The 13,631-nt window shown below is 36.1% G+C and overlaps 1 protein-coding gene across 1 annotated transcript in view; it reads left to right on the top strand.

Annotated features, from left to right (window-relative positions):
- LOC115446115 (retinal homeobox protein Rx3) overlaps positions 1–13,631 on the top strand; it is a 49,884-nt gene that overhangs the window by 9,471 nt on the left and 26,782 nt on the right. Inside the window, exon 2 of the mRNA XM_030172673.2 lies at positions 5,340–5,590. Coding sequence (XP_030028533.1) covers positions 5,340–5,590 — 251 coding nt within the window. The remainder of the gene's footprint in view (positions 1–5,339; positions 5,591–13,631) is intronic.

Genomic DNA, 13,631 nt, shown 5'->3' with positions numbered 1-13,631 from the left:
TTATTTTTATATTTTTTTTTATTTCTAACATAGTTTTAATAGATATTGTATCCTTTGCTCACAATATGGGTCCTATGTTACTCGAATAAATAAATAAATAAATAAATAAATAAATAATCTATAATATAAAAATGAATCGCTGAATGTGTTGCTAAGCGCAAATCTCGAGAGCAGATAATTCTTTTTTTATAATATCCCTTAAAGTACGGGGATGGTTCTTACGGAGAGAAAAATTTAAAAAATTGCCTGAAACGTCTAAAAACAACACTTTTCTATAATCCCATATAAAAGATTCGTAATAATACTTAAAAGTAAATTTGAACTTTAATACCATACCATAAAGTTTTAGTGTTAGTGGAGGGGTTCCGGGAAGGGAAAACAATTGAGTGACGTTAGTATCGTATAAATATTAATGTCAATATGTCGACTGTTAGGCGGTACGAAGATCGCCGGGTCAGCTAGTAATAATATAGAAATACACCTTTTTAGGGGCAGGCAAGGGTGTAACAGCCTCGGCCAGCTATATAATAGGAGCCTAGTTTCCGGGCACATTTGCAGAACCAGGGCTGATACGCAGTAAACCAATATCTCTTTACCGGGAATCAAAACGAAAATCCCTCTTAGTAGTTGTAATTACTCAACTAGCTCTGAGGCAGTAAAAATAGTGATCTTATCTATAAACATATCAGTATTATTGAGTGTATAGCTAATGATTCGAGTTGTGCTACTATGTTTTGCGACCAAGACGGTATACGCCAAAAATAACCAAAAGTAAACACGACTATGTCATCTGAAATGTAGACGGTGCACTTTCGTTTTGTTAAACCCAATTAGATGAAGCGCTAAAGTTATTAAGCTGTCAGTCAACGATATGGAAATAAAATAATGATTAATTATGAAAGTGGAAAACTAAATGATATTGGTGTTCCGTATGTATTTACATGTCTTTGCTAATACTATACGTTATCAGGGTGACAGACCCTGTATGGAATGTCCCTGTATATCCTTTACACATAAAAGTTAAATGACAAGGTGTCTTAATATATCGGGCAAGAATTAAAAATTCTAACTAATTATCTACACTTTACTATAAGTAAACATAATAGGTATATAGCAAATAATCATTGCAATGACTAATCAGATTTTTAAAATATTTTAAAAGCACTGTAATTAATTTATTTTTATTCATCAAAAAGCTAACATTAAAGTTAAAGCAAATGCAATTAGTCTCATTTTAGTCTCAAAAATTATAAATTCCCTTTCACATCCAATCATTTTAATAAGAATCATGCATTAGTCACAACTTAACTGGAACCTATAATGCTAATAACCATTAACTTGACAGAAGTGGTCAGCAAAATAAACCAACAATATTCCAAGAACAGACAACCCTAAACTTAATTCAATAACCAAATCCATTTTGTAAAATCATTAATAGCGCGAAGATTTAACGCGGCACGACAAATCTGACATGTGATTAGGGTTGCCAGTGGAAAAAAAGACGCCATTATGGCCGGTGTTGCCAGATTGTCGATAATTATTACAAAAAATCAGAGAAAACAAAAAAAATACACACCGATCGTATCGTATAAAACATCTTAATGCACGTCATAATGTTTTTACTGCGTAATCTGCTTCTTTAATCTTAATGCGTCGTGCATCTCTTTCTTTTGCGTTGTAGACGTGTGGGAGAGAAAAGGACAGACGATGTTTTGACTTCTGATCGCTCAATCCACTACGATTTGTTGTCATTTACAAGTAAGTCGTTTCTGTAGCTGACAGATAATAGTTTGTGTGGTGCGTAGACTCTCAAAGCGATGGTAAAATCATTCTGATGTGTCCTTATTAGCGACTCAATTTGACAGCATTGTTATAATATTGATCGTTGATCTAGTTGGCCATGGACTGTAAGGATCTTTGAGCCTCATAAAGAGGTGGTTTGCGCAAAATTGCGGTGGTTGTCTAATTGGGTGTGGAACGGACTGTTGAGACGAATATCCGCAGATTCATATACCAAAGGCATATACCAAAATGTATGTGTATTTTTTGTGAATTATCGCTTGCTTTAAAGGCGAATGAAAATATCGTGAGGAAACCTGCATACCGGAATTTTGAGGGTGTTTTAAGTCCACCAATCCGTACTAGGCCAGTGTGGTGGACTAAGGCCTAATCTCTTTCAATAATAGAGGAGGCCCGTGCCCAGCAGTGGGTCAGTATGTAATATAGGGCCGATTATTATTATTGCGGAAAATTAGAATTAATCATTTATGTATTTCTTTCATGTTAGTATAAATCACGAAACAATATATACCTGCCTAGTTTTTTATATTTACGTCTAATAATAATAAACCTTGAATGAACTGACTACTACAATTAGCGAACCAATTGTTTTGAAAATTGATTCAAATTGTAAAGCAAGCGTGATAAAAACGATAGGGTTATCGCTCACCAGTATTACGTACGATATTTATGACTATCTTAATCGTTCATAACTATTCCTACTTTAACATTAATGCAGTAAAAATTAATCCAATATTGTTTACGTCACCACAAGAACTAGAATATAAATTAGCCCTAATCCTAGATAAGTTCTGTCTATATACCAAACTCCATCCCAACCAGTTCAGTTGTTTATTCATCTTGGTTAAACTCATTTCACAGATTCTAGATATTAACACTTCACTGATTCTATCTACTAACAAAATTTTGCCAATTCTACTTACTTTCATTGCTAGATTCTTGTTTTGAATGCTATGTTATTTGTAGCAATACTCTAAATATGCGATAACCATTATTGCTTCGGTTCCCCCACGCGCTGACAAAATAATAGCGTTGATAAATTTGGTGTTTCCGCCTACAATTACCTGCACCTTCCCTGCTCAGGTAAACTGTGTAAACACGCTCAGGGTGTTCAGCACGAGTTTATGATATGAACTAACCCAGGTCTTTTAGATTTAATGGAACCAGGTGTTACTCTTATACGAGATGGTAAAGTGACTTCATCGCGCCTGATGGTAAGTGTAGTGTGGTCCAATAGCGTTGTAAGTAATGGTATATGTTCTGAGTTATTCATAAAATTAAGTAAAAAAAATGTGTTATTATTTCAGAGTAAGTAACTTAGCAAACAAAACAACAAAATTCAAATATTTATAAAAATAGAACATATAAAAAATAATAGTCACAACAAAGGTTACATTCTACAACAAATAGAATGTCGACTGATGAAAGATGATTACCCCTCAGCAGTCATAATTATGCCGGCCTGTTGGATATACCCAGGCTGATCCTGTTTTCTTCCTTTAAATCCTCTCTTTCATAAAGGAGTTTGCAAAAACTTACTAAATCTTAGGTCTGTCGTATATAAATTCTAGGATACGAAATACTATTTCTGCCATCAAATACTGTGCAACCGTTATTCCGATTTTGTAGAACCAACCACCCGAACCCAGAACCTTCACAACCCAAGTACTCAGTCACTTGGCTATTGTACCCTAATAACTTCTGTATAAACTACGGATAATGGTTGGTTTACTGATCTGAAGATACGTGATGATATATACCACAGACCACTCGGTATTTATGAGCTCTTATCGCACTGGAAATTGTTTTATTAATTGCTTTGTAGTGTAACGGGTATTTTGTATCTGGTACAGTAAGACACGAAAATACTTGAAAAAAAACAAATCATCTGTAGAGATTAGTAAGAAGACTCTTTTCAGTTAATTTGGACAAATGAACAATTCAGAGCACAAAGTAAACGAACGATTTCTCTATTAAAAACAAAAAAATAACACAATTTTACAAATGGATACGAAAAAATGTAAAAAAAATTATAATTTTCAATTTTTTAAATTATTGTGAACTTTCTAGTTTCGTAGTTAACTGGTACATACGTCTAATGAAGTATAATTCTGGCGACTGTCGATGAACGAGTTTTGAAGCCAGTGTAGTCAATTTTGCCGCTTTCAATACACAAACTCTCGAAAAACAGCAAGCTTCTTTGCTCAACACATTTCATTTAATTAGCAAACCAGTGTTTTTGATTCTATATTTTCAAGAACTCTATATTCTGCTAAACAATCATCCTGCAATTACCATCTATTTCGTAATTTGAACCCTCACCCTGGTAACACGATTCCGCATTACCATACAGTGACACGCAGCTCGCTTTACGTAGAATACACTGCGTTTAATAATAGACCTTTCAAATCAGTAAAATCTGGAACTTCACTACCGATACCAAATGTCTCAACAAAAATATACTGGGTCTCTCATATGTGAGGGTCCGCCTGGATAGGTACCACCGCAATGTCTATTTCTACTGCCAAACAGCAATGTGTAGTCACTGTTGTGTTCCGGTTTGGAGGACATTGTAGCCAGTGTAACTACTGGACGTAATAAGACTTAACATCTCACGTCTCAGAATGACGAGCGCTGTGGAATACCAAACAATACTTTGCAATTCAAGGTGTTGGATGGTGTTTCTTCTGTTTATGGGCGGTTGTATCTCTTACCATCAGGCGAGCGGCAAGCTCGTCTCGACATTTAAAGCAGTAAAAAATAAAAAAAAAACATCCGAAGCCACAGCTTGATTTTTTTTCTCATCGGATTCGCATCGTCAGGCTTTAGAAGAGTTTGCCTGGGCACGTATTCCCTCCATCCTATAATCCTGGGTCCTTATGCCATAGCGCGAAGAAGCTTCTCAGTAGGCTAGCATGATTGTGTCGAATGGCATGAGATAGCCATCTGTTGCCATTCGATACTTTATCTGAACGGTATCGCGCTTTACAAAATGCAATGCAGTCACTTTGTCGTATTCGGTAAAAAATATTTGAAGTGGAATGGCGTCTAGATAGAATATTAACTGAAGAGAGATGGTTATTTCTTCGATATAATACTAGACTATTAAAAATATACACATAGCTATGAAAATACTATCACTTCAATTTTCTATGAGCCTAGTTGCTATAATTTGTCATAAAGGCCGGCATAATCAAGTCGCCTGGGAATCATCTGTAGTCAGTCAACACTATCTGGATCTATCCACCATCAGGGTCACCGTCAATAAAATCTAAAGTTCTTTTCCAAGAGGGCCCATTTTTCAGATCCTGCCCATACTCATTCCAGCTAATAATAAAATTCCATTCTTTCCAATCTAGCATACAGGTCGGTATAATTAAGTTGACTTGGAATAATCATCTCTCCTCCGACAACACTCTATCTCTACTCCACTTTACCATCAGGGTCACCGTCAATAAAATCTAAAATGATTTTCCAAGAGGGCTTGTCTTCCAGAACCTGCCCATACTGAAATAATACTAAAATTCAATTCCCTCCAGGTGAAGGTTCGTGCAACAGTAACGACGGGTACAGCCAGCGTGCCGACGACAAATCCCCTGCTGGAAGTGACGAAGACGCCCCCAGACCAGGTTCCACAGACAACAAGAAGAAACACCGCCGAAATCGGACTACCTTCACCACCTATCAGCTGCATGAGCTGGAACGCGCCTTTGAGAAGAGCCACTACCCTGATGTGTACTCCAGAGAGGAGCTGGCTATGAAGGTCAACCTGCCCGAAGTCAGGGTACAGGTTAGTGATACTAATTCTTATACTACGTTACTGCTTAGGGCTCAGCCCACTGTGATAATTGTTACGATGAAATATATTCTACCATCATTCACTATTGCACTCTAAGATTTATTGATCAACACACTTAAGTTGTTATACTATATGAATTTAGCAGTAATTTTCTAACAAATATCTTAATTTGAATATTAACTAATTATAAAAGTCCCAATTTAAAAATTTGTTCTAAATTTCAGCAGTAACCGGTATACCTCCGGTAAAACTAGCTGGCATAATTGTAGCGTTCATTGGAATATGCAATAGTGACTATTTCATACCCACCTTTCTAAAAAGACCCTCGTAACGAGAAACTTACTTACTACCTTATCAACATAACTATAAGGACCTGTTTTCCAAGCAATTTTTTTTTGGCAATTATCGTATAAAGCAGCTAATGAAGATAGTACACAATTGGTTATCATTATTTCGGAGCATAGATTTGAGTGACTTTTGTATTTAATTGCCTTTTATGTTACTAGAAGCATTTATTAAGTTGTGAAACAGGGCTAATGTAAAAAAAACTTGATTCAAATGCAGAACTTCAATCCATTGGCAATATATTCGCAAGTTCCAAAATTGATCCCGGCAAGATGCTAAGTGAGTCGGCCGGCACTTCGCAAACATTCAGCAAAGGGTCCTCGAGTGTCGGGTGAAAAGGGGCAATAATGAACCCAAGGGGCTTACTACTCAATCCCCTTTAGCTTTCCGAGCCGAACATATGTCAAGCGTATTCCAAACCGTCCACCATAAAAAAGCCCCCGCCATCACCCCATTTCAATGAAAACGTTCGCGCAACCAACAGATGTACGCGAGTCGAGGGATCTACTTACAATGGTCGCTTGTTAATTGCTTTCTTATTGCTCTCGCAGCGATGTTTGTCGCCAAACAATTATAGTTGTTATGCGATTGTAATAAGTGTCAATTGGCGGTACAATTAAGTTTGTTTTTGTTGTTTGGCGAGCGGCGGGGCGCGATAATCCGATGGTCCACAATAAGTATTAGTCGATTATTGACGATGTTTTATTGAAAATGTGTCAGGAAGATGTAATTAGGTGATTTAATTACGTTTAGGGGCGAATATTTTGTTACCGTGGGATTAGAGTCCATTTAACATAACTATTAAGTTTTTTATACCATTTTATTGGATTTTCAAAAATTTACTTCTATATTTTTCGAATATTCAAAAATTGATATTCAAAATTAAACCATTTTTCGGATTTTATCTTGGTTTTAATATTTTAATCTTCTACCGACGTTTTGAAAACTTTGCAGCCTTCGTGGTCACGGCGTGGACTAAGGACTTTGCGGATGACCGACTCATTAAGTTCATAATTTTAGTACCATATTATCTTCTACCTCGTCAATATTGTTTTAGATTTCAATAATAAATCTTATGTACACCCATTAGTAGCACACTCAGAACCTGTATCTTATTGTTTTATTCTATTGAATGATATAATATGTAGTGATTAATAGGTCGATATGGAAACCTTTGGGGGACGCCCGTGTTCAGCAATGGTCATCCTGCAGCTGATGATGATGAATATGTAGTGCTGTTGGTGTACCTTATTACAAACAAATATGATTAAGATTCAGATCGTTTATTGAAAATGGCCGTAAATGAATCCGAAGCTGTGAGTGAAATGTCGTAGTCAGACGTAGAGACCGCGGCGCGCCGTCGCCGGCCGGTAATTCGTTTAAAACCAACACGACACCCCGCACATGAATATCACTGATATATATTTAAAGGTTTTAGAACTTAATTCTATGATCTTTGGAATTAAAACGACACTGCACTATTTTGAGATAAAAAGTAGGGTACTTTTAATTCATGTCTATTTCACACTCACGCCATTTATCTCCGATGGGGTAGGCAGGGGTGCAACTGGTGCTACCACTTTCCGTCCCACGATGTGATAGTGTGAGCCTATATCCATATCGGGCACAAATTTCAGACACCAGGCTAATACTGCAGGTATAGAAAAACCCAATGAAATTAAAGTAGGATCTTCGTAGGGCGTTATGTTCTGGTGAAAATAATTAGTCCATTAGAGATCTATGTCGAGTTTTGACAGCCATGTTTCGGCCTCTAGTATCAGCTGGTGCATCATGACAGGCTATTTCTCATGCCATTTATCCCTGAAGGGGAGTGCAACTGGTGTAAGCACTTTGTCGTCTCTATTCTGTCCCATGATGTGATAGAGCGTGACTATCGCCATATCGGGCACAAATTCAGACTCCAAGCTGATCTGAGTAGAAAAACCAAATAACACTTTGCCAGACCCGGAGAACGAACCGGAGACCTCAGCACTACCGTCGTACATACAACTACGTGAGGTACACTTTTGTACCTCAATATTGTCCAAATCATCATTTTGTTTGTTTACCTTGAACAAATATATTTACAATCTTTGATATTTAGGAACAACGTGTGATTTCAACAGGACTTTTTAGCAATTTAATTTGATCGCACGCGGAACTGAAAGTAAAAACTGTTATAGAACCTCTTAGTACTAATATAATTTAAAAATTTAAATATGACTTATGTCAAATCGTTAAAAAAATCATTCTGTGAATTTATCCGTATTTTCACGTACACTATTCTGATTATTGTTACTACAAAAACTGGTGTTACTTTTAAGTTATTTAGTTATCTACATCAAATAGCAATTGAAAAAAAATTACCCCCATTTCACTTACAAAACGGTCAAAAGCCCATTAAACGTAGCTTACAATGTATCTAATCAGATACGATTCCTTAGTAAAAACTCAGTCACTCGCAACGGCATTGTCACAAACCGTTCAACATTGACCTCTTGAACCGTATAATTAGTTGCAAAATAGAGTTCTTTTGTAACTGGCGTTGTAAGACCAAATTAAATTGATCCCTCATACAATATTGTTGATAGCCAATTTAAGTTGGCCTGTGTCGCGTATGTGCTTGGTGTGACTGAGAGGTCTAGTGGGGTTGGTAGTACACAATGCCTTTGGAGTGCATTAGCGACAAATAGACAACAATACGTTAGTGATGGTAATCGAATTCGCAACGTTTTGAACGCTTTGTAGGGTGACAATGGGACACGAGATTAAGGGACCAGTAAATGTTATTATTAATTAAAACGTTTTTGGTTTAATGCGAAAGTTAATGTGAAAATCAAGTTTCCATTTCCCTACTTTCTTATATCAGTCTAATATGCTAGACTGAATGTGATTTTGCTCTTATATTGCGTTTTTATTTTTATACAGTGTACGTATTTTCCAAAAGTTTATTTATTTATTACACTTTATATACAGAGTATAAATTCGAACTTAATTGTGAAGGCATTTTCTACCAGTCAACCCAACTAAAGATCAAAATATCTGAAAATTATGGATAGCCTCTGCAACGTTTTCTTACTGGTAGTAGGTCACTCAATCTCATATGTAAGAGTCCGCCTGGGTAGGTATCACTGCAATATTACTTATTACCTATTTCTGCCGTTAAGCAGCAGTATGTAGTCACTGTTGTGTTCCGGTTAGAAGGACAGTGTAGCCAGTGTAGTTACTGGACATAATAAAACTTAACATCTCATATCTCAGGATAGCAAATACAGTGGAATACTAAACAATACTTTGTAATTCAAGGTGTTGGATGGTGTTTCTATTGTTTATGGGCGGATGTATCGCTTACCATCCGGCGAATGGCAAGCTCGTCTCATCATACAAAAAATAAAAAGTAATTTATTGGCTAAAGCGGTTACGGTAGGAACCTTTACAAAATATTTAAAAAATCAAACCCGTAAATAAATGTACACAGAGCGTTACTTTTTTGGCAATCTTATATCGTTAAAAGATTTAACATTTTTGCCACAACTCTATTTGTTTTTTAAAAACCATCAAAGGAGATTTCGTGTACATACGCGGTCAATTGAAACTAGGTCGAATAAATAAAAATACATTTCACTTTTTAAAAATTTTGCAGTTAAAATGAAACGAAACTAATATAAATTAAAACTGAAGTAATTTTGCTCCATCGACCTTATGCAATAGCATGGATAACTTAATAAAAAAAAATCTATCAAAATCCCCAAAACTTTCCTTCCCTTGGGGCAAATAGTTTCCTAGCAGTTGGTCACCCCACCGTCTCGATAGCTCACTTATCGCAAACGCGGTTCACTTGCCACAATAACGGGCTAATAAACGTTTTAGCCTACCCTCCTTTACCAACAATATCACGAATATAGACGCTATGTTAACACATTATAGTTCAAATTGCATTGTTAATGCGGAGTAGAGGAGGGTGATAGTTGTTTGTTTATTGTAATATTGTTTTTTCGTAAATGCGTGTTGATGGATACAATTTTGAAATTCGAATCTCAGGTAGAGGTTTTCAATATAAGAATGTATTTAAATAAAGATTTAAGGTATATTTTACTATCCTACTTACTACTAACATTATAAATGCGAAAGTTTGTGAGGATAGATGTATGTAAGTTTGTTCCTCTTTCACGAAAAAACTACTGAACGGATTTGAATGAAACTTTACATCAATATTATTTGTACACTAAAATAACACATGGCTTACAATTTATAATGATTTTGTGTAATTTGGTCATAATATAACATACATATCAAGTAAAAATCAGATAAAAACTGCTATCTTGGCGTACGCTGCCTAAACCGTTGGAGTTAGACAAAGACGATGTACCGTAGGATTGTTTGTCTTAAATAGTTCTAAATAAAAGTCTGTGACAGCATATATCTGCCTTTTATGTGAAAGTCACTATGACCAAATATAATTAAATCGGATACGTTTTTTGCGGGAGTTTTAGCTCCGAAAACTCCTTCACGTGCGGGAAGCCGCGAGCAAAAGCTAGTGTTTTAATAAATTCACCAATTAACGCAGAAATTTTATGTAGATAGCCTTCATTTGATTACTTTTTATTTGAGAGCAGAGTTGATATTCGATTTTGTACTTAGTCGTCTTATATTGGACAATTTACTTACGTTGTGTAATAATTAATAAGGTCTTAATATAGTTTCAATTATGTTTTCCTACCTTAACAAAACACACATCTTTCAGTTTAAATAAAACATCATGCTCGGTACAGCGATAGACATGCCCCTATCACATCACGGTATCATAATAGTGTATTTCTTGAACTATCTCTACCTTCAAAGATAAAAGCGTGAGATTTGTTTTTATATTGATTGCCGACATAGTGATTACAAGAAGCAATTACGATCGAGTTAAACGCCTCGCTAACGAACCGAATGACGGAGCAGAACAATACAACCCTTTCTTGCTCGAAGGCTAATTACAGCGCAGCTGTGGAAATTACACGTTTTATTGGCAAGAGTATTAGCGGTTAATTACAATTGTAATAGTGTTGTAATAATAATGCCTCGCTCCATTACACCGTGATGAGGGCTAGATTATAAAATCATAAAACTTTGGGTGAAGGAATAGGGAGTGTACCTGTGTATTGCGCACACTTGTGCATTATAATATCTCTTGCGTGGCTGATCTCCGTTGAGACAGGCGAAATTCGGCTAGGAGGGATCCATATTATCTAAATTCAGAGGCCATTTCATCGGAGCTGTGAGGTTCTATGTTCAAATTCCTAGCAATTCAAAAAGCTTTTCGATTAGAAAATGACGTGCATGTTGTTATGGTTAAAAATTTGTGCTTGTCGGGCAAGTGATATTTGGTTCTCAGTTACAGCCTTAAGTCTGAAATTTATGCTCGATATGACGACAGGCTCGCCCCTATCACATCATAGGGCGGCATATTACGAAAAGTTTGTGCAATTAAGCACCTCTGCCTACTCCTTCGGTCAAATAGCGTGTATATTTTGTACGTTCATTGAACCATCAATAATCGCGCCATAATCGTTTTAACCGTGAAATATCCGCATTATATTAACACCCACATTACAATAGTTAATGGGTGCGGATGGGCCGTATCTGTGACCAATCACGCGCCGGGGCCGCCCCCTTGGCACGTGTGCGAAACTCATGCCTACAGGGCATAGTTTGATTAGACAATTTTGTCTCCTTATAAATGCCGATAAAACAGCATATGATTCGAGAATGGAATCTAGAATCGATATTAAAATTCTGTTAAGCATTGAAATAGCTTCCAAACTATTCCGAAGAATTTAAGCATAAGATCAAGGTTTAAGCCAAATTTTCTTCAAATCGAAAAAGTAGTTTGTGCTATCGTCTTACCATAAAAAATATCTTCACTATCACACGAGTGATTTTAAATTAAAACTACTGAACTGATTTTGCAAATATCTATTGAACTAATCTAGTAGTATATTTTTGAAAATAAAAAAAAGAATTTTCCAAATCAGTTAATAAATGTCGGAGGTTTAAGGTGGCAAAAAACACGTAAAATTCAGAACCTCCTGCCTTTTTTGAAGTGGTTAACAATCATTTGTCCATTGCCCAGTCAGCTCGGAATCTCGGTCCCATAAAACATGTTAAATATTCCACTCTGAATACCGAACTACACCCAACAAAAATACCGTCAAAATATCTTTAAGAACCCATATCAAACCGCATGCAAAACTTTCATGCTAAAATCCACCTTAAGTAACCTAAAAAGTCTTAAAAATGCCAAATCAACCCGCTACGGTAAAAACCTTAACTTACCACGGCACAAACATCATTACTTACAAAAGTAATTTTGACTGTTACTGTCAATGCAACAGCCAGTAAGGCATTCAATATCCCTTAATATAACAACTATATATCAGACACATAGAAGGTTTATAGAGGCGATAAAGTATACAATGAAGAGTTAAGCACTACAACTCGTTACTGAGTTAGCGGGCGTCGGGCGTCGCGCGTCGTCTATAGAATCACTCCACAATTAATAACACCCATTATAACTAAACAAACACCAAGCGACGCTGGAAGGCGCTGAACACTTCAATAAAGTTATTACTGGAGGATAGGCAGATGAGGAACACTTTAACCTTTCCAGACGGATTAGGTTAAATATTAGTACTCCCAGAGGCTGACGAGTTTAGATCCTTGGTACTCTTAATGCGTACTTTCGATCGTGGCGTACAGGAACGGTGGCAGATGTGAGGTTAGCATAGTTTTTATAAGTCTACATACATTTATAACGATCTAGCGCTTTAAACTTACTTTAAACCGCTTAAACGCAATAATAAAGAACTGAATATTTTTTTAATCAATAAAACCGTAGAAACACAACTATATTTTATCATTCCAAACCATTAATTGATAACAGTCCTTTTAAAAGAGGGACATTAACCCGACACCAAGATTGGTAAAGCACGATACACCTAAATTAAACTAACTTAACTACAGATAATTTCCTAGCTAACCATACTCAACTGATGAATTTTCTGGATAAAAAATTGCTGCCCCTTCCAGACACTCCGCCCAGACTGTCGCGATCTTCTGGTATGAGCTTAGTTAATTGAGTTATGGACGAGTGCGCGCAGTTAACTCGGCAGCGTGAGCTCGCCCGTGGATAATGTCTAGTGTTGCCCAAATGCAAGAACAAGACGAGACTTAGCCAGTCTTGGTCTTGGTCTTGCGCCAATACACCTGATCTTGGTCTTGGTCTTGGTCTTGCGCTCCCAGTCTTGGTCTTGGTCTTGGTCTTGCAGCAAGAGTCTTGCAAGTCTTGCAATTACCTATTAGTCTATTACTATTTATTAAAGTTTACTTTAAATCTTAGAAAAACGTATTAGAATTGGAACATTGTGAGCTTGAATTAACATAGCCATAGTAAAGATCAAGCAGATTAATAAATAACTGAAGATTTGATAAGAAATTCGAAAAATCAACTGACCTATATGTCGTTTTCCATGGAAGTAACTGTTTCTTAATAAACATTTATGATTTATAAGCTTACATTTGCTAAAACATGTAAAAAAACAAATTAATTACAATAACTTGACTGTATTTTTAAAGAACAATACTTATCTGTCTAGAAAGAGATTGAACCTTCAACTTATAAGAAATTTAATAAAAGAGTTTT

This window comes from Manduca sexta, chromosome 5 (genome assembly GCF_014839805.1).
Source record: "Manduca sexta isolate Smith_Timp_Sample1 chromosome 5, JHU_Msex_v1.0, whole genome shotgun sequence".
Taxonomy (NCBI): Eukaryota; Metazoa; Arthropoda; class Insecta; order Lepidoptera; family Sphingidae; genus Manduca; species Manduca sexta.
The sequence above is the reverse complement of the archived record's forward strand: the minus strand, read 5'-3'. Positions and strand labels throughout refer to the sequence as shown.